General features: G+C 34.1%; 1 protein-coding gene across 2 annotated transcripts in view; it reads right to left on the bottom strand.

Moving 5' to 3' along the window:
* Gpat4 (Glycerol-3-phosphate acyltransferase 4) overlaps positions 1-23,089 on the bottom strand; it is a 40,318-nt gene that overhangs the window by 11,495 nt on the left and 5,734 nt on the right. Inside the window, exons 3-5 of one of the 2 annotated variants that reach the window (XM_073957433.1) lie at positions 3,617-3,859; positions 2,559-2,792; positions 1,683-1,939 (exon numbers count right to left, since the gene is read on the bottom strand). In XM_073957433.1, the coding sequence (XP_073813534.1) occupies positions 1,683-1,939; positions 2,559-2,792; positions 3,617-3,859 (734 nt within the window). Of the gene's footprint in view, positions 1-1,682; positions 1,940-2,558; positions 2,793-3,233; positions 3,471-3,616; positions 3,860-23,089 lie in introns of both variants that reach the window. The other variant, XM_073957432.1, reaches the window with a different exon arrangement.

Here is a 23,089-nt window from a genome sequence, read left to right as displayed (position 1 = left end):
GCCGTGAATGTTTCTGAATAATGCAAACATATTTGATAGGTGTTGGTTTAGTTTGATAAATTAGAGCCCCGGTTATAACGCGGATCAAAATTTAGTGTGAGTAAAGCTTTCAATTCCATATAAAAATATTTCATATTTTAGTTGAGAAAAATTAGATTTTTTCGGAATGGCGCAAATATGCGCAATTTTTTATGATTGAATCTGATATTTGAGGCTCAATCGCATAAAAAATTAGAAGAAACTATGGTCGGAAAACGACGGGGAAATAGACTTTTTCACTATTGAAATTGTAGTAATCTTAAAAATGATCATAAACAATTTTCATAAAGAGGATATGTATTACCATTATTAAAGAGCAAAGATGTAAAATCAATCTGAAAAATTTAAATGCTAATCTTGTTCGGAGACTGTACAAAAACAATAAATCTTGAAAAATATTAGTTTTCGCGAAAATAATGTCATTTTAATGTTCACCTAATTTAGTTAGTTTTCGAAAATTTACTTTTTGTTTTCAGTAAGGCTGAGTTCAATCGACTGCTGCATTGGATTGGTTAATCTTACAAAGTCGAGGATGGTTATAGCAAATGTAGAAAAGAGTCTGGTTGCCGTTTATCAACATTTTTTCATAAAAAACGATTTTCATATTTTGAGTTTTGAGCAACTTTATGCCTATGCTTCCCCTCTGTGTGTCCGTACAAAAAAAAATTTAATCAAACTCGTCAGTTCTACTTGTTTTTGTTTTAAATTGATAATCGGCGGGTATACTCGTACATATATTTCGGCAAAATCTACTGAAACTTTCTAAATTCTTTCTGTTGTTGTTGTTCTTTTTGATAGAAGATACAGCAGATTCAATACGGAACATCAATTTTACATCGCATTGCATTACAAATTGTCTTAGAGAAAAGAACACATAAGCATATAGGGTCCTAGTATAGGAAAAGTTGAAAAATTTAGCAAATTTTATTAATTTTTAGTGGTATAGGAAATTACCCTCGGAGTCGACTCCGGAGTCGGAGTCGTGACAAAAAACTGGCCTGGAGTCGGAGTCGAAGGAAAAATGGTTCGACTCCGAAACCCTGTACGATACCATAGTTTTTATTTTCGAACACTGACTAAAATTAATTAGTATTAAGAACTTCACCCAACCGCGACTGATTTTGCTTCATTATTCACTAGTTCAGCTTTCGATATGGACTGCAATTCTTGTGAATTACCTCAAAAATGTTCGGAACTTTAGTTTGTATTTCTTTATTTTATAACAAATTCTTAGAATTTTATACATTCTTTTTGGCCTTTGGAAGAAATTGTGTCGCTGCATGTAGGGATCAATAAACTGGCTTGCTTGTACATAGAATGTTATAAAATGTATCGAACGGAGTGGATTTTTCATAACTCGGTTGGACTGCACCGAAATATGCAGAGAAATCCTGACCCCACATTACACAACTTCCAATTTTTTTTTTTGCTGGGTTGTACTAGTGATTTTACTGCATCCGCGTATGCGAACTTCTTTCTGGAAAGTTTGATGCGGTAAGATGGGATTTAATTTTTGATCGGTGTGTCTACTAAAACGAATAGACGTCTACTCATTACGATTCACTGCATTAACATAGTATATCACCTCAATATATTCCTCACAAAATGCTGCTATTTGAATGTACCAACAATATCTTACTTACTTTATTGCCACTGGATAAATTACACCGCCAACTTCAAAGCTGCCCTTTTTAAATTGCATCACGGAAGTGTTATTGATACAGGTTCCCTCAGGGAAGATTAAGATAGGTGGGTTATTGGGATCCGAAACGTGTTGTTTAAGTCTTTCGGCAACAGCATGACGATCTTTAGCTTCACCTCTTTCAAACCAAATATGTGGTGATGCGCGGGCTAATGCTCTTTGAAGAATGCCTAGGAAACCACCGTGTCGTTGCCCAATCTATGTTCGTTCAAATTTTAGAATTAATGAAATAAAAAAACATTTTGTTAAAATATGGTGATGCCGACGATATTACCCAATTGGTTCATCGGCTAATATTTTGAAGTGTCTATCATTCTATTATATCGCTCATTTACGCAAAGAGTGTCACATCTCAAAAAGTCTAGCTTCGAGAAAAACTGGGGTTAAGTTGCAGATTGAAATTTGACTTAACAACTGCAACTTGCTGAGTTTTAGAGATATCAACATAAAAAGTTGATACAAGATGAAGTAAAAGTCGCAGAAAAAATAGAAGTTGGTAACTCCAAAATTGTTTGCTTTTTTAAGTTATGCCGCTCGTTGAGTTAAAGAGCGATATGTTTAAAAGTTATTCGAGTCAAATATACATTAAGGAACACAATATTGGAATGTTTAAATGGCAGCACTTTTGGATATTATCTCTTTTGTATTAATCCTCGCCATCACCAACAATATATTACACAGATATTAGCCCAACCAAAAAAGATTTTAAACAATAAACAAACATAATAAACATCAATGCCGAAACATAAAATATCCTAACAAAATACAATAATATAATCACACATACATACATATAAAGCACGCATACAAAACTTACCAATGAGTATGTTGTGTCACACATTAACACTAGCACATCAATGGGACTCGTATGATTGGCAACACATATCCCCGTTGTTGGACGATTTTCTTCATTGTGATAGTTAATTACGGCAGATATAGCACTGGACAACACCGAGAAGCAATGCCGTAAGATACGGTTAACCAACTGACGTTTACGATCACCTTCTGGCATATAACCCACAACCGCTGTACATATAGTAAGCCATACTACCTGGTTATAACGAATGCATAATGGAAGAAAGAAGGATGCGGAGAAACAACACAACAAAAATGGAAAATGAAGCATATTAATGAGAGTGAAACAGAGGACGCACAAGACGAAAATAAACACTAATTACAAATCAACCCCACGGCAGCGGGTTCTTTGTACCGGATTGACCCGAAACAAATCGTTTCGGCCAGCGGCTGTCAATCCAACATAAAACTTATGCTGCTACAACAACAACAACAGTAATTACAAATAGCCCGTCGCTAGAAAATATATGTGGTTTTTATTGACGCATTGGAAGCCTGTTCGATTTTAAAAATATATTAACTCTAAGAAGGCTTTGTGGTCTTAATTTAGAACGTCCAGTAGACACATTAAATTGCAAGCAGAATTTTAGTATAAAACATTCAGATCCCCATTTTATTAACTGAATTCGTTTCTCACCAGTGAAAATGTGCAATCAGTCGACAATATCCCCACATCAAGTGGTGAAGTGTGATTTGCCACACAAAACCCTGTCGATTTTGGCTTATATTGGACATTATAGAAATTTATCACCGCCGACAATGATAAGCAAATTATGCGAAAGGTTACCTTAAAGGCAATGTCCGCAAAATAGTGGCGTATCATTTTAAATGGAATTAAGGCCACTAAACTGTTTGAACATACAGCAAAGACCACCTAAGAAGGATGGAAGTATAAGGAAAACGGAATTAATGTTTGGTTTTTTTTGGTTGTTCTTTTTATAAACCATTTGTTAATCACTGTTGTCACTTTTATAATCCATAGACTAATTGCATTGGCAATAACTCCAGACAGATACTTACACCTACGAAACAGACAAAAACTCGTATGGGCATAAGAATGGTGTATCTAACAGCAAATCCCAGCACCCATATAAGTGTGATTTTCCAATTAATAAATTCGTACTGGCGATTTGTACGTGTCAATAAATTCCAACTTTTCAATTGTTCAGCCTCAAAACGGGATGTAACTTCATCTTCTATAATAGCTTCAACGCCAGCTTTGATGTAGTCCAGACATTCTTCAAAATGAAAGCTGATTTTTTCCTAAAAATATATACAAATATTATATATTAATTTATTATTTATATTTTATATTAATTTTTGTTATCTCAACATTATAATGTACAATGCACTAGAGTGTGATAATCTAGTTCTATGTTCACTGTAATAGTATCAAATCGTATGTATGAGTAACGCCATAAAATATAACTTATGATATAATAAGCATACAAATGATTTTGGCCATTGGATAGTTCAATACAGTTCCTTTGGCACAACTCAAGAATGCAACTCGTTAAGTTAATTAGTGGTTCATACAAATGCTAAGTCATTAGGCTATGATTTTTAATGGCTGGCTGTGTATTTTTTCTTTTTAAGTAATGCACCGATTTTTCGGCGTTTTTGGGATAAAATATTAGCCGTCCCAAAGTTCATTTGGGAATAACTACCCAGCAAAATAAATTGGAAGTAGTGCAATGTGGACTAGTTCTGTCACGGCATGTTTTGATGCAGTCGTGAAAAAGGCACTCCAATTCCTCACAATTAAACAGCATCCGGATGCAGTCCAAACGGAGTCGTGAAAAAGACACTCCGCGTTCGCTACATTTTGTTAGCAGTTGTTAGAGATCCCTACATGTACATAAGTCAGTTTGTACATCTCTACAGGCAGCGGTATACATTTTACAAAAAGAGATAAGCGTGTTAACATTTCCAAACATTTGTTAATACAAACTAAATAATATTTAATTTGTGAACATTTTTCCGGTAACTCACGAGAAGAAAATTTCTGAATGGAGTGCTGTTGGAGTACATGTCGAAAACTTAACTGGTGATGGGAAGATAACCCATTTAGCAGATGAAACAAAAACAGTTCAGCTTGGATTAAATGGAGAGCGGAGGAAACACACATGTTTGCGATTGAATTCAATGGAGAATTTTCATAATTTGTGTTAATGTAATAAAGTTCTTAATATTTTTGTTTTACACAAATAATAAATGCATTTTTTTTTGTTCTGGGATATTTTATAATGGCTTGCACAATTTCCGCAGAATGCCTGTATCAAAACACGTGCTTTGGACTGCCTCCTATTCTACCCCAAAGGGTTAGTTAAAATGCTATGCCAAAGGGTCAGTTAAAATGCAGTGCCAGAGGGTCAGTTTAAATGCAGTACCAAAGGGTCAGTTAAAATGCAGTGCAATGGAGTGCCTCTTTCAGTAGTCACGCTCTTGTAAAAATCATGAGTGAAAATGCATAATTTGATGCACTTCCAGATCACTTGTACATATCATTTAACTGCCTCTTTGGAGGCAAACTTTTTGCTGGGTAAAGATTCCCAAAACAACCCAAAGATATTACTCAAGTTATTACTCGATTATTACTAGACATCGGATTTTGCATGTTTTTTATTAATAAAGATACGAAAATTCTGATTGGACCAAAATTCGTTTCGAAGAAAACTGAATGCAATGTCAGGCTCATATTTTTTATTTTTTAGCATATCTGCATATTTTGCATATGCACAAAATATGCAACACATTAAGACAAAGAAAATATTGAATTTTACATAAAATCTTTCATATTTTATTAAATTTTGCAAAAATACATAGTTTAATAATAACAAACGGTATTACAATAAACATAACCATATTTTAATACCCCACACCACACTATGATAAGGTTTATTATGTCTTAGTGAATTAGTTTGCAACATTCAAAAGGAAACGAAATGGACCCTTAGTTAATTTTGGTGATCTGCATAGATTCACTTTCTGTGTCAATTAAGGCATGTCCATCCGTCTGACCATGTATTTTTGTAAACAAAGTGCAGGTCACATTTTTTTTTTATTTAAATTTTATTCATTTCAAAGCCAAGCCAAATGGCCATATGTGGCTAGTATACTACAATCAATACATAGTTTGAAAAGATTAAATAACGTATAATAATATGGATAAAAATATTAAATTGAATAAAAACTACATTTTTAGACTCCAACAATTTAAATACAATTTAAAGTAGGAATAACTAAAAATTTAAATGACAACTACTCTAACTGTAAATTTCATTATAAAAATGTTACTAATTAATAAATTCATTTACATTGTGTAAAATTCACTCAAAATTGTGTAAAATTCAACTACTCACAAATAGAAAAAAAAGTAATTAAAGAATATTTTGGGAGAAAACTTTAAATATATTTAGAGATGACTCCTATTAAAACTCAAACTTTTCTTTAATATCGACACATAAAATATTTCACAAACAAGAAACACAAAATTGCTTTGTAATGTCTTGTAAAACAAAGTTGTACAGTATGGAAAAGATCAAGAATAATTATATAGCTCACAATAAATGTGACTCAAGTGAGTGCATGTGTTGGAGAAGATTTTGACGGTATGAAGGTTGAGATGAATTAAATATTTTTAAACAAGGTGGGAGGGAGTTATATATCCTAGGAACTCTTATGTGGAAAAAACGCTCCAAAATTGGAGTTAATTTCGGATAAACTAGTTGCGGATTTCTTATAAACTTAGAAAACACAAACAATCTAACCAGAAAAAGAGGACATTGAAGTCGAATAATTTTGTGGAAATGCATCATATTGCGTATGCCAATAAAGTGAGACAAACTGCATCCAAGAAAATTAATAACATGAGTTGTTACATGTTGGCGAATATGTAAGGAATATATGTACCTAATTACCCTATTGAAAACTAATTCTACTTTTTTCATATAACTAGCATTTGTGCCTGAATAAATTTCTACACAATACATTAAAATGGGCATAATGATAGCATGAACTAATTTTTTTCTTATGCTCAAAGGCAAATTTAGTTCCAAATTATATAGTTTTCTGAGAAGAAAATTTATTTTCGAAACAAGTGAATTTATGTGTTCCTCAAAGTTTAAATGTCTATCCAAAATGAGACCAAGGCATTTAATACTATTTACAAAATCAATATCACTGTGACCAAATTTAACCGATATATTAGCATTTATTCCCAATCCAAATTGCATTGCCTTTGTTTTAGATGTATTTATGGTCAGCTTATTTTGGTATAACCAATTGGTTAAAATAGCCGTTGACGAGTCAATGACACACTGCAAAACATCACAATATCCCATATCAGATTTAAGAAGGAGCTGTATATCATCAGCAAATCCAAAAGGAATACAATTAGAACTCGATATTATTGGAAATAGATCATTAATAAACATTATAAAAAGTAACGGTCCAAGTACTGACCCTTGAGGTACCCCACTCAAAACTGGCAAAAGATCTGAATTGTTACCATTACACGAAATATATTGAAATCTATTAGTAAGATAAGATCCCATTAAGCGACCTGCAGATTGGGAAAATTCAAAATATGTGCAAAGTTTATTAACAAGAACTGTGTGGTCAATTCTGTCAAATGCCTTTTGCATATCAATGGAAAGAAGAACACAGCAGCCATGATTGCTAAGTACATTTCTAATGTTGTCGGTTAGACCAATTAGAAGCGATGTTGTACTCCGATTTCTTCTAAACCCTAATTGGCAGTCATGGAGTATAGACAAGGAAGTGATATGTTCTAGAATTTGAGACTTCATAAGATATTCAACCATTTTAGATAAAATAGGCATCATCGAAATGGGTCTAAACGCGTCAGAGAAATCATTCTTACGAATGGGAATGATTTTGCCTATTTTCCACAATGACGGATATGTTGATGACATTAAAATGGTGTTAACCAGATGTAGTATATGTGATTCAACATAGGGCCAAATAATTTTTATAAATTTTAATGTTAGACCATCTGATCCTACTGCCTTGGATTTAATACGAGAAAACGAATTCCTTAAATCATATACATCTACCAAACGAAAAGAAAATTGCCCATCAAAACTGGAAGTAATTGAAGAATTTGTTGGTTCTAAATTTTGAAATGAACGAAATGAGTCATTAAGGTCATTTACGTCAATATCTATTACATCTTTTTCTTTTCCCACACCATATTTTTTTAATATTCCCCATAATTCAGCTGTAGTTTTATCATCAAATAGTCTAGCATGGACTTGAGCTTTAATCCTCCTAATAACCCGTTTGGACTTGTTTCTCAACCTACAAAAAGCTTTCCAATTATCAGCAGAAGGATGTAAATTATAATTATTCCAAGCCAGGTTTCTGAGAGATAAGCATCGCTTAATTTCTGAATCATTGAACCAGGAATCCTTTCTTTTGTAACATATTTTACGTCTTCGAACCGGAAACGCAGAATTGATATTGAATAAATTCGAATAAAACACATTCAATTGTAAATCAACATTGTTCGTTGAATACATATCGGAAAAGTTACACGCCATAATTAATTCTTCAATGCCACTTTCAGATAATGCGTTGTAGTCCACATATTCAAAAAACAGAGTATTATTACATTTCGGAATAGTTAATGATACGAAAATAAAAGCATGGTGGGAAATACCTGGGCACTGGAATTGACCTGAAAGTCTAAGATTGTCTATAGAGGACAGAAGAAAATAATCAATAAGAGATGTTGAATTATGCACAACATCATAATGGGTAGGTATCGAATTGTGAAAAACAGATAAATTCATGTTTCTACAAATATTCCTCACCCGAAGTGATTTTTGCAAATTAAATAAATTATTATTAAAGTCACCCATTAACACAACATCGTTATATCTTATTATCAAATCAGATAAATGCTCTTCTACACCCATAAACTCTCCATGAGGAAGATAAATTGTACCAACCAAAACCTTTTTCCTACCAATAATTAATTCAGCAAAAATGCATTCTATTTCTCCATACAAAGTGCTTCTGTAAACAATTTTGTGTCTGATATTTTGTGAAATATATAAGGCAACGCCACCACCTCTGCCATTAGGGCGGTCACTTCTGTGACAAATATATCCGGGTATATTTACAGCATTATAAGACATGTATGGTTTTAACCATGTCTCGCTAACTCCAACGCAATCTAAATAATTTCCTTCCAAAATATCCCTTATCTCATTAATTTTGAAAGAACTTTTGTTGATCTTGAAACTTTGGCAATTGAAGTGACCAATGTTAAGGTTATCCCTATGATTGGTCAATATAGACTTTAAATAACAATTATCTCTGACAATATTCATTTTAAGAGTTTAGGTAACGGAAAATCTGATTTAAATTAAAACATTAAAGCTAATGGTCATATTACACCTTATATTTTCCACGTGTATGACATCAGTTGGTGTGCACTTTTCATTTCATTTCATTTATTATTCATACATTACAATGCCAGTAAGTCTTTCAGACCAAATTTAGCATTACATAGAATACAAAAATTCAGCATATGTACATGACCAAATATAACTCTTTAAGGAAAATTATTTAGATTATACTTATTATTAAGAAAAAAATTAAGATAAAAATATCAAAAATATATATATATAAATGTAACATTGGAAAAACTTTGGCTCCCCAGCCAATAAGATATATCAGGAAAAATGTCTAAAATTGTCTTTTCCATTTCAAAAAAATCAAAAATATTTTTTGATACTACATCAATGATTTTTGGTACATTGATTAAGAAAAAAAATCAGCATTCCAAATCTGTTTTCGTTACTAACTTTGATCGTTGCGCGCAAAAGATATGACCGTTTTAATTATGATAAGAAAAATGCTAAAAAAGTCGCGGCTTAATATAATTAGCTTTTATATCCTATTATCGTTAACTGAATTCGTACACTTTGCGATGATGCAAAAAATAATCTCAATGGATTCGCGAAAAATCAAATTTGTTAAAAAATTTCATGTATTTACAAACATATTTTCGAAAAAATAGCGCTCATAGTTACGAAAAATATATAAAAAAAATATAACAGCATCCAGACATTATGAGGAATAAAATTAAACCTAAGTTGTGAAAGTTGGAGCTATAGTATTCATGTTATTTGCAAAAATACGAAGAAAATATTACGAAAAAATTAAAATCATATTATTCTAATTTTATTTTTTTAGGAAAAGTTGGAGAAAAAATGTTTGAGTTCTTCGGCATTTTCGTCAAAATTTCACGCAATAATGAGGATATTCCGTTGTTACAAATTTTTCGCTTATAGTTTTTCTATTGGATAATATTATTAGAACCTTATATTAAATCACAAGGAATTCCAATTGTGGCATAACGTTAAAATAATGTTATATTGAATATTACAACATTTGAGACGCATATAAACCGCGTAATTATGAAAATGACATGATGCGCATCCGATTTTCCAACACAGCGAATCAATCCCTTTTATTTGATGTACAGTTTGTCAAATTCTATTTGGCGGCCACGATGTAGCATCTGCTGCATTTAAGGGTGCAAAATACAGTAAAATGGTCATAATTTCCGCGAAGTTCATTTACATTTTATGCGCATCCGATTTCAATAATCACCATTAAAAAATGCATCCTTCTATACCGTTTCAATGCGATCCATCAAGAACCGTGGATGTAGCATCGCACTTAATTTTTTAAAAAAATCTATTATATCTCTGGATTAGCGATAGTTTTGAAATATCTGTTTTCGCGCAGTTTAAACACGCGTATCGATCTATTTATTTAAGTAGAACTGACACATCCAAAACGCGTTTTAATATGTGATATTTTCAAAATAATTTTTTGCAAGTTTTCGAAATTTGAGAGGTATCATATCCGCCGATCTAGTGGGTGGATTTTTACGCGTCGTGGCTTGTTAGATTCAGAACGTAGAAAAACTAAATTTACGCGGGTTTCCACGGAAATCCAATGACGTTTGTAAATTTTAAACCAAAAAAATAGGTTTTTGTGAAAAATTTACGCACAAAAATTTCGTGTTTAGGTGCGGATTACTGTGATCCTGTGAGGGCTACACCCTCATGTTATACATTGAAAAATGCAAAATCGCGAGTACTACAACCCAATAATAAGCTTTTAGGGAAATCCTGCTGCGCGTCCCGATTAGAGCAAAAATTCAAAAAACCCCATTTTTCAGGTTTCAAAATGTCAGCATCCGTTTGGGGTAGATACAGTGGATATATTAAAAAATCATACATTTGAAACTTCAACTCTGAAGTGTGCTCTTTAACTTTTCCTTTGAGCATTAAGCTCTACATTGTGTTGTAAAACCACTAATTGGAAAATAACATAATGAAACTCGTTTATTTCAACGATTTTTTCCGATTTTTTTACATTAGTACGACCACAGCTTCCGCTCAAATTATTATTTTAAGAAACCCCTCGGTGAATCGGGCTAAAACAGTTTATTTTACCGAAATGCGGTCAAAAGCTATGGTATAGTAAAACTGATCGCGAGTTACAATACCTCATAGCTCAGTTTCAACATAAGTAAATTTTCTACAAAAAGCTTGATATATGAAAATAAAAATAAAAAAGACTCATAGTTAAAATGCTGACCCTAAAATTTAATTTCAAGAACCAGATTGACGTCGACGAAGGTACATTAAATAATTTCGTTTGAATGTACTAGGAGAACTGGCGAAACTACGTAGATTGAGAGGAAGATAATTCCACACCCTAGCCACTCTTACGACGAATGATCGATCACACATTACAGATATAAAACGAGGAAGCCGCACTTGCTGATTGCGTATATACCGAGAAAAAAAGAATTTCTCACAAAGCTTTTCAGGAGCTCCATTTTTTATAATTTTATAGAAAGAAGTCAAAACACGAGTATTAACATACGATTGAAAGGAGACACCCAAAAACTCCATGACATAGTTCGAAACATGATCACGATATCTTAATCCATAAACAAAACGAACTACCATATTACCTTTTTAACTGCCCCGCCAAACCTACCCATCTAACTCCAGTGGATCTATGGCTACATCCCATCGAAGCAGCCACTTTTCTTGAACTGGAGATAGACCCAGAGCCAGATTGAACAGAGGAACGAACAAATAAACATAACAAAAACACTGTTACAACAACAACAACAACCATATTAATAATACGCAAAATCCTATCTAAGCATGATTGACTCGTGCCAGATATAACTTCAATACCATAAGTAATAGTGGAGATCAATAAGGCATGCGCAAGCTGTTTCCTTACAAAAAGTGGCAGATAAAAGTTTGTACCACGAAGTTTACGCAATATAGATACCACTTTAGGAAATAAAGTATCAATGTGGGGACTAAAATCAAGTTTGTAGTCAACCCAAATACCCAAACACTTTATTTTATCAACAATTTCAACCACATTACCATTCATACTCATTGTAAACATATGGCTACTCTGCCGAACGGGACCAAATAGTAACGACTTTGTCTTGCTAACGTTAACTACAAAATTATTTTCCTGCATCCAAGAAGCAACTATATTTAAAGTTGAATTAATTGTTGGTGACAAGCTAATAGTATTAGCAGACTGAAAAAATAAATGGATATCATCAGCATATATAAATGGAAGACAGGTATTCATATCAACGGAAACATTGAAATCGTTAAAAATAGCAGGGGGCCAAGAACTGAACCTTGTGGAACCCCACTACTAACACTACGTACTCTAGACTCAGACCCATTATAATCAACAAATTGAGAGCGACTATTTAAGTAAGAAAAAATAAGTCTGCAAGCAGTATTATTGAAGAAGAAATCCCTACTCAATTTTTGGATAAGGGTCGCATAGTCTACTTAGTATACAAAAAAGTGACAACATACATTTAAAAAACATATAGTGTAATATACACATAAAACTAAAAAATATATATGCATACAAAATAATAATAATCAAGTAGCCAATACAGGAGTTGACGAGTCCATTCCGTCCAAAAACTGCGCACACTGATCTATGTCCATTTCTTTATTAGAACCATCAGGCATAATAACGTCTACTTTTGAAATTATTGTCCGATTCGCCTAAAAATTGGGAAATATCATTTTTATGTCCTTAGGGCGAACACTATTTATTTTGGAAAGATTCTTTTCAGATTTCGATATATCTATCATATATATTTTCTCCCGACTTTATGTAATTTGATGAAATTTGGAATGTGTTACCGAATTTGGTCTAGATAAATTATTATTATCATTATTATTATTATTATATTAACTTGTAGTATCACTGCAAGGCGGAGGTTGAATGAGAAAAGTGAACGGAACGGCTACCATTGAAAGATTATCGGCGCAGTGGCATCCACATAAACGGCGATTAAACGGCAGCTATTATCCCAAGCGTCTGTCCTTCATGTTAGGAGCGGCTTACTTATCACTGCTAGTCTGGAAGTTTAGTTGGCAGCCCCATCCCAGAATCGAGTGCATCAGGGTAATCGCCTGGTCACTTTAAACCCCATGATTACAGAAACAACAAGAAGATACAACAATCAAAATCCCCCCCTCGATGACGTCCTTTGGAATGAAAACAAGGACATGGAATATTAGGATTTGGAACGTGGAATATTCGCACAATGCTTGAACCCTCAAAACTTGCCCAGATAACAAAAGAGTTCTGCAGATATAAACTAGTAGTAGGCCAAGTAGTGGCCTCTGCGAAACAAGATGGCCTGACAATGGAGAATTTTCAGCAACCGATAATGTATCCTTTTTATGCTCGGGCAAACCAGCTGGACAGCCAAGATCTAGTGGAGTTGGGCTTCTCCTTTCCAAAAAAGCCAAGGAAGCACTTGCTGAGTGGAAACCCCATACGGATCGTATAATATCAGCAAGATTTCGCACGCGCGCTAGATACCTTACCGTGATACAGTACTATGCCCCAACTGAGAACGCTTTACAATAATTCTAAGCCATCGGGCCAATTTAAATGAATTACATTATATTACACATGTGTATGTTATCACTTCTCAGAGTGCATATCAAACTAGGTATATGATATAATCCTATAATTACAAATACTCCAAGCCATAAGGCTAAAACAAAATACAAATACAGTCTGTCGCAAAAGTTAGTATACACCGTTGAAACCAAAATGTATTAGGGATAAATATCACTATAACTTATTGACAACAACAAACAATTAGTTTTATTTGAGAGACAAGAAGGTTGTCTTCCGTAACAACAATTAAAAGTGCGCAATATTTACATACATTAGCAAATGTACGGTTCGAATCCCGAAAAGACCAAAATTTATGTCGCAAAAGTTAGTATACAACGGAGAATCCTCGTGAAACTGTGTAAAAAATTCTTGATATTTTTGAACAAAATGAAACTAAATCTGTACTTAAGATCATAAAGAGTATATTAATTGGTTTTAATGGCAGTGATAGTGCTTATAGTGACAAGTCCAACGTACACTGGATCGTAAAATCCACAAAAAATGGTCATCTACAAATACAACAACTGTAGCGACCAAATTCCGGGTGTTATGTCCTGTTTATGGATTCTAAAGCCATGAAATGCTCAAGAAAGTTCTAAAGTTTAATATGGGGTGATCTTGATCGAGTTTCGGCTTGTCCTGTTCGAAAAAACGGGAATTTCTTGAAGGAAACCCTTACTTTGGAGGCCATTGCCCTTTTGAAACATGTAATAATCCTTAATCCTTACACATAAGGACTTTCCTTTTGAGTTAATTTTCTCACAAATGTTGCCCCTTTTCATATTCCCACCAAAAGTAAATAGTAGGAGAACCTCAAGGACCGTTGTAAGCCCTACAGTTAAACTGTCCTACCGGCCTTTTAGCAGGATCGGACATGCTTCTCGTGTCCCCAGTGTGTAATGTACTACTAATGTCTAATGAACTACTTCTAACTGATCCATTTAGTTGTATTTTGTTCCTAAGTGAAGCGAACACAGCTTTTCAGAAAGTTTTTGCACAATCCATGCGTTATAACAGCAGAAAAACTCTGTATTAAAATTTTAAATGATTTATCATATCCTTCTGTGGTGGTGGAGTATCACTGTAGGGCTTACACCCGAACTTGAGGTTCTCCTACTATTTATTTTTGGTGGGAATGTGAAAAGGGACATAATTTGTGAGAAAATTAACTGAAAAGGATAGTCCTTATGTGTAAGGACTAAGGATTATTACATGTTTAAAAAGGACAACGGCCTCAAACGTATGGGTTTCCTTCAAGAAATTCCCGCTTTTTCAACAGGACAAGCCGAAACTCGATCAAGATCACCCCATATTGAAACTTTAGAGCTTTTCTGGGCACTGCATGGCTTTAGAATCAATAAACAGGACGTAACATCCGGAATTTTGTCGCTACAGTTGTTGTATTTGTAGATGACCAATTTTTGTGGATTTTACGATCCAGTGTACGTTGGACTTGTCACTATAAGTACTATAGCTGCCATTAAACCCAATTAATATACTCTTTATGATCTTAAGTACAGATTTAGTTTCATTTTGTTCAAAAATATCCAGAATATTTTACACAGTTCTACAGGGATTCTCCGTTGTATACTAACTTTTGCGACATAAATTTTGGTCTTTTTGGGATTCGAACCGTACATTTGCTAATGTATGCAAATATTGCGCACTTTTAATTGTTATTACGGAAGACAGCCTTATTGTCTATCAAATAAAGCTATTTGTTTGTTGTTTTCAATAAGTTATAGTGATATTTATCCCTAATACATTTTGATTCCAACAGTGTATACTAACTTTTGCGACAGACTGTATTTATATTCCCACTACTCAAATGTAAGAAAAGATTAAAAAAAATGTAAAAAAATAAACTATAGACAATAATAAGGTTATAACCCTTCATATTTGAACTGACAGTTAAAAACAGTGAGATCACTAAAATAATAAAAAAAAACAATTTGGCGTTCATCAAACGATGGAAAGAGAAAGTATCTGAGCGTCAGAGTAGGTGTTGCAGAAGATGTCTTGAAAAAGAAGCTGGTGATATATTAAATACTTTTAAATTGTTGGGCAAAATATTATATAGCCGCGCTACTCTTACTTGGAATGATCTATCCATTAAAAAAATAGCACTACAATTGGCTCCTTCTTGTAAAAGTGGAGAAGTTGAACAAAGACAATAAAAAAGTAGGACATTGGTTACGAACCAACTTATAGAAAAACACCAGTAATCGAAGTCAGCTCACAAATGTTTTAGATGCAACCAACAGAGGAGGGCAGAGGAGGCATGTCACAGATTCCGATCGGAATGGTTTCAATTCCGTAATTTTATTTTGATCGTTTTTGTTTTAGCTTCTTCAGATTTCGATCGATTTGGTGAATTCCGAAAATCTTATTATTTGTATAAATGTGGCAACATTGAGGAATCAAAAGAAACGAAACAAAAACATATGATTAGAAAACGCTGTATAAGTGGGAATTGTGAAAATATTGTTTTTAAAGAAAGCTTTATTATGCGAAAAGAAAGTTAATTTCTTTATTGAATTTTCAAATTATCTATTGTTTCTGTAATTGAGGCGCAAAAAATCAACTTAACATTGAAAAATACTTGGCTTGAGTTTTTTCTTGTTGTGTTTTCTTTCATCATTGTTTTAATTTATCATTCGTAATGCCAGCTTGTCTAGTTTTAACAAGTTTACAACGAAAAAATTATGTGGCAATACTTTGTTAACAATTGATTTTGTTGATTGAAAAATTATGGAAATGTGCGATTTTTTTAAATAAAATGATAAAAAAATATGAAATTAAATGTGATTTTATTAATAAAACAATATTTTTATTATTTTTAAGTGTTTTTGCAGTGTTCTAGAGTGACATGTTTCCAAAAAAATACAATTCCACTTGAGTAACCAAAAGTGGTTTCATTCCGAAAAAATTTTCGTTTTTCGGTTTCTGAAGAAGCTAAATACGGAATCAATTCCACTTTCGATCGGTATTGGTTTCTGTGACATGCCTGATAAAGATCTTAATGGGTGATTTCAACGCCCAGGTAGGACTAGATAATTGAAATTTGGAATGTGTAAAGGGCAAACACGGCATAGGAAGAATGAACGAAAATGGTACACTTTTTGCAGAAACATGCGCCAGCAACGCTCTTGTGATAGGTGGTACACTATTCCCTCACAAGAGAATTCACAAAGCCACGTGGATATCTCCGGATTGTTTAACGGAAAATCAGATAGATAAAACATGGAGAGGGTCAATTCTGGATGTGTGTGTAAAAAGAGAAGCAGATGTAGGTAGCGACCACCATCTACTGATAGGAACACTCAGGTTTAAAATAGCTGCAATTAGAACAGAAAGAACAAAAAAGGTAGACTACGATATGATGTTGTTGGATATACTTGTTTGAATTTACTGTTTGTCAGCAAAATATATTTTTATAAATCAAAGTAACATTTGAAAATGAACATTTGTATCAGAAAAATTTTTCAATAAATTTTTTGAATCTAATAGGTTATGGGCCCAGCCCATTCGTCGATTATAAAAATATAATTAATTTGTGTGCAAATATTCGTGAGCATTCGGAATGGAGCAAAAAGTGATGTTTCCGTTGTTAAATTCCTGTAATTATTTTACATGGAAATTTAAGATGCAAATGTATTTAATTCAAATGGATTTGTGGGATATTGTGGAAAAGGATACGCCGAATCCTGTTACAGCGGAGTTCAACAAACAAGATCAGAAAGCCAAAGCAACTATAGCAATGTGTGTGGAGAATTCGCAAATACATCTTATCAGGATGTCAACAACAGCAAAATCCATGTGGAATACATTAAAAAGGACCTATGAAAGAAAAACTATGACGTCTAAGTTACATTTGTTACGTCGGCTATATAACAAAAGAATGACAGAAGGAGAAAATATGCAAGATCACATCAATAGTTTGAATGTTATAAGGGCACAATTGTTAGATATGGGCGAGGAAGTCAAGGATAGTTCTATGGTGGCCATTATGTTGAATAGTTTGCCGAAGTCTTTTGGGGCATTAGTTACATCAATTGAAGGTCAGCCGGAAGAGTCAATCACACTGGAATATATTCAAGAAAAGCTTTTGGATGAATGTGAACGCAGATGTGAAACTGGAAATTGCAATAATATGGCAGAAAATGAAGCCTTAAAGACACAACAAGGAAAGTTCAAGAAACGTAAGCCCATTAAGTGTTATCATTGCCACAAGCTGGGACATTTAAAGAAAGATTGTTTTAAATGGAAACAGGAGAAAGACGAAGAAAGCAAATTGGTATCTGGTCAGGTATGTTTGAATGTTTCTAACAGCACGAATGGATGGGTTATCGATTCCGGAGCATCCATTCATATGACTAGTAATTTGGAATTCTTCAATAAGTTGGAGACTAGGAATAGTAAAGTGTATGTTGCTTACGGAAAGGCTTTACATGCAGAGGGGATTGGAGAAGGCTTAATAGAAGGAAAACACAATCAAATCCTGCTTCAAAATGTGCTATATGTTCCCGGTCTCAATGGAAGTCTAATGTCCGTGAAAGCTATGACCTCAAAAGGATGCACGGTTATATTTAATGAAGGCAAATGTATCAACAAAAAGGGAGGAAAGTTCCTAGCCGAGGGTTTAGCAACTGAAAATCTCTATGTTTTACAAGAAAGAAATCAATACAAACAGAATACAACTAAAAATCATTCGTTAGCATGTGTTCATTTATGGCATCGACGCTTAGGTCACCGAAATATTGCTGATATCAAGAAATTACCAAATTTAGCTGAAGGTATTTGTATACAGAATTGTGAAGACAATAAATTTTGTGATATATGTATGCACAAAACCCAAAATGACGAGGATTCCATTTCCAAAAGGGAGCGACAGCAAAACTAAGGAGGTATTGGAGCTCGTACATTCGGATGTTTGCGGACCACTTCAAGTAAGCTCACAAACTGGAAAGAAATATTTTTTGACTTTTATCGATGATTTTTCGCTAGAATTCGTTGCTGAAGTTCAAAATTTTACTGGAAAGAACTTAAAAATTCTTCGCTGTGATAATGGAGGAGAATTTATTAACAATGAAATGAAAACTTTTTTGAAGGATAATGGTATAATTTTGCAAACAACAGTGTCATATTGTCCGGAGCAGAACGGAGTAGCGGAGCGCAAAAACCGCACTTTAATTGAAATGGTAAGAGCTATGCTAAATGAAGCCAATTTACCAAAAATGCTGTGGGCCGAAAGTGTTATGGCTGCAAATTACATACAAAACCGATTACCCTCTAAAAGTATACATACAACTCCTTACGAATTGTGGTTTGGAAAGAAACCAGATTTAAGTAACATCAAAGTCTACGGTAGTAAAGCTTATATTCAAATTCCAAAATGTAAACGTCGTAAGCTTGATGATGTAGCAGTTGAAGGTATTTTGGTAGGATATTCCGAAACAGCGAAGGGATACCGAATTTTGAAAAAAGGAAGCAATGAAATTATCATAATTAAGGATGTGAAATTTAAAGAATTTGATATGCAGGATAGTCCAACTGAACAATCGATTCCAGGCTTTAATGAGAGCAACACAGAAGAGGATGTGTTGGATTTCGAATCTGCTTATGAGGATGTAGAGGATGTCACTATTGAGCCAACTGTCATTAACGTTGATGCTGAAGTCGAGGAAAATGACACAGTAATTCGTCGGTCTGTAAGATTAAAAGAAAAGACCCCTCTGAATTATAAGCAACTCCAAATTCTTGGGAAGAATTGCAAACACTCCCAAACTCAAGTCGAAATGTATGGATGACTGCCGTTAAGGAAGAAATGAGCAGCTTGGAACGTAACAACACCTGGGTTTTAACAGAACTACCCGAAGGGAAGAAATCAATAGGACGTAAATGGGTATTTCAAATAAAGAGCGCGAACCTGAACAAGCCAAAGTATAAAGCAAGGTTAGTTGCCAAGGGATATATACAGTCATTTGGAGAAGACTTTGACGAAACATTTGCACCAGTGGGGAAGTATGTGACATTGCAGACGCTTTTATCAGTCAGTGCGTCGAAAAAGTATGTTGTTAAACATTTTGATGTTAAGTCTGCTTTCTTGAATGGATATATTCAAGAAGAAATTTACATGGATCGACCAAAAGGTTTCGTTGAATCTGGTCAAGAACATTTTGTGTGCAAATTAAAGGGTTCAATTTACGGACTTAAGCAGGCTGCTAAATCATGGCATGATAAATTAAGTGAGGTTCTTAACAAAATTGGCTTCGAAAAGGAAAAAGCTGACACTTGTTTATATACCAAGAAGGTGGACAGCGGATTTATTTATCTTCTAGTTTATGTAGATGATCTACTAATTTGTGCAAAGAACAACTTAATCGTGGATAAGATTTATAAACAGCTTAATGCGTATTTTGAAATTAAAAATTTGGGAAATGCGTCATCTTATTTGGGCATTCAAATTATTCGCAATTCTCGAGGAGATTTTCTACTTCACCAAAATGAGAAGATATCAAAACTGGCAATTGAGACGCAATTAGAAGAAGGCAAATGTTCGCAAATTCCAATGGATCCAGAATTTCCCAAGATTGTACACGAAGATAACCTTTTACCAAGTAATGATAGATACCGATCAATTTTAGGAATGCTTCATCTATCAATCACTACAAGACCAGACATAGCCGCAGCCGTTTCTATTTTATGTCGAAGAGTTGAAACGCCAAGAAAATGTGATTGAGAAGCTGCTAAGAAGGTCGTTAGATATTTGAAGGCATCAGCACAAAGTAAATTAGTAATCAAATCGGATTCGGATCTTGAAATCAAATGTTACTCGGATTCAAATTGGGCTGGAGATCATGAGGATCGAAAATCAACAAGTGGTTATCTAATTTTGCTGGGTGACAACGCAATTTCTTGGTCTTCAAAGAAGCAGTCAACAATTGCGCTATCTTCTACAGAAGCTGAGTTTATAGCGGAGGATAAAGCAATTACTACAAGATATGGCAATAACAATCACATATCCAATGCCTATGTATGAAGACAACCAAAGTTGTATAAGGATTATAAAATCACCAAAGTTTAGTTCAAGAACAAAACATATTGATGTATTGTTCAACCGATCAACAACGAGCTGATTTCTTAAGTCTGTGTTTAGACACACAAATTTCTCGGGAAAGTAAATTATGTTTTTTGGGAGAGAGCGGAGAGGAAAGAGCTCCTCAATACTCTTTATTACCCCCTATTGCCTAAAAACTGAATTTACTTTCCCGTTAATTTTGTATGTCTAAACACGGACTAACCAAACCTTTGGCTTCATCTAAGTTTAAGTTTTTAGTTAAGGATTTATTTTGTTGAGAGGGGATATGTTAGAAATACTTGTTTTAATTTACTGTTTGTCAACAAAATATTTTTTTATAAATCAAAGTAACATTTGAAAATGAACATTTGTATCAGAAATTTTTTTCAATAAATTTTATTCATTCTGTCTTTAATTCTTGAACCGACGTGTAGACATTTTTTCTTGAAATCTAATAGATGTTGCCAAACTACAAGAGGAGACCATGCGAAACTGATACTCAAGGAAACTCGCTGCAAAATATGCCGAATTACAAGCCGTCGTAAGTTCTAACGTAAATGATTACTGGGAAAAGGCTAAGACCACAATTTTAGAAGCAGCCGCCAAATATCTAACTGACACGAGAGCACCCAGGAAATTCTGGATATCAGACGATACGTGGATGCTCATCGAGCAGCGGAAAAACATAAAGTCGGAACTAAATGCAGCCAGAACAAGATCGATAAAACTTACCTTAAACAGACAGTAGAATAAGTTGGATAAGAAAGTTAAAAAATGCCAGAAACGACAAAAGACATTGGGCAGAAAATATGACAGTACAAGCGGAACCTGCAGCATCATCCAACAAAACAAAAGAAATGTACCAAACAATAAAGAAGCTCAGTGGAAAAAAGACAAATTTTTCAAAAGGTAAACCTTTAGTTGGCCCAGATGGAACATCACACACAAACAGCCAATCTAAACTTGATATATGGGTACATCACTATACCAACATTCTGTCCATAAACCAAACAGTTCGGAATTCAAATATCTGCAACTGTGAGCATCACGAGACAAGAGACGACATAAGCACAGCACCTCCTTCCATAGACGATATATGTCATGCCATATCATCTTTAAAAAATAGTAAATCAGCAGGCATTGACGAAATCGCACCTGAAATGTTAAAAGCAAACTCATTCACAAGTGCATTGATCTTACATCCAGTCGTCAACAACTTTTGGAGTACTGGGGAATTGCCATCCGACCTAAAGGAAGGACTGGTAATAAATGTGCCAAAATAGGCAATCTTTCTCAATGCTCAAACTACAGGGGCATAACTCTTTTGAGTATGGCAAATAAAACAATTGCATATATTTAAAACGACCGAATTTCATCAGCAATTGCACCCGAACTAAGAAAGCAGCAAGCTGGCTTTCGACAAAACTATTCCTGTGTGGATCACATAAATACTCTTAGAATCATCATAGAGCAATATATAGAAATAATATCATCATTATATCTAACGTTCATAGACTTTCAAAAAGCATTCGACACTATATCCCACAATGCCATATGGGCGTCCCTAGTATGCAAGGGTGTTCCAACAAAAATAATCGACCTTATTAAAGCTCTCTATGATGACTCACACTACAGAATTTTGCACGACGGCTTAACTAGCCAGAGAATTAAAATATGTGCAGTAGTAAGTATTATCGCCGATACATTTTAATATTGTTCTAGACACTGTGATTACTGCTGCGACGCGGGAGCTTGGAGGCATCATTTGGGGTTTAAACGGCAGATTGACTGATTTCGACTACGCTGATGATATATGCCTTTTGTCCAATCAGAACTAAAACATGCAACATCAAATAAATGCATGCGCATCAATGCTGGAAACGCAACACCATTAACCTTGGAAAACACCCCTTTGGAAGAAGTAGAAGAATTTATTTATCTCGGCAGTATGTTAACGTCGACAGGAGGCTCTGAAGAAGATATAAATAGCCGCATGCGAAAGGCAAAACAAGCATTCGGAGCACTCAACAATATATGGAGATCATCGCAAATCAGACGTAGTACAAAAAAACGACTATTCAACCCAAGTGTAAAATCTGTCCTATTGTTCGGATGAGAAACATGGAACATGTCCTCAAGAATAGCGAATTCACTCCAGGCATTCGTCAATAGATGCTTAATAAGAATTTTGAGAATACATTGGCCTAATGTGATTACAAACCAATCTCTTTATGAAAGGTGCAACCAAAATCCAATAGTCAAGGAAATCAAACTAAGAAAATGGAGATGGATCGGTCATACACTGAGGAAACAAGAAGGAAATATTGCCAAAGAAGCCCTTGAGTGGAACCCGCAAGGTAGCCGCCGTAGAGGTAGACATTTGA

The sequence above is a fragment of the Musca autumnalis genome, unplaced genomic scaffold (assembly GCF_047663935.1).
Source record: "Musca autumnalis isolate F117 unplaced genomic scaffold, ASM4766393v1 scaffold_5, whole genome shotgun sequence".
NCBI classification, from domain to species: domain Eukaryota; kingdom Metazoa; phylum Arthropoda; class Insecta; order Diptera; family Muscidae; genus Musca; species Musca autumnalis.
This window is presented reverse-complemented; position numbering and strand designations above follow the sequence as displayed.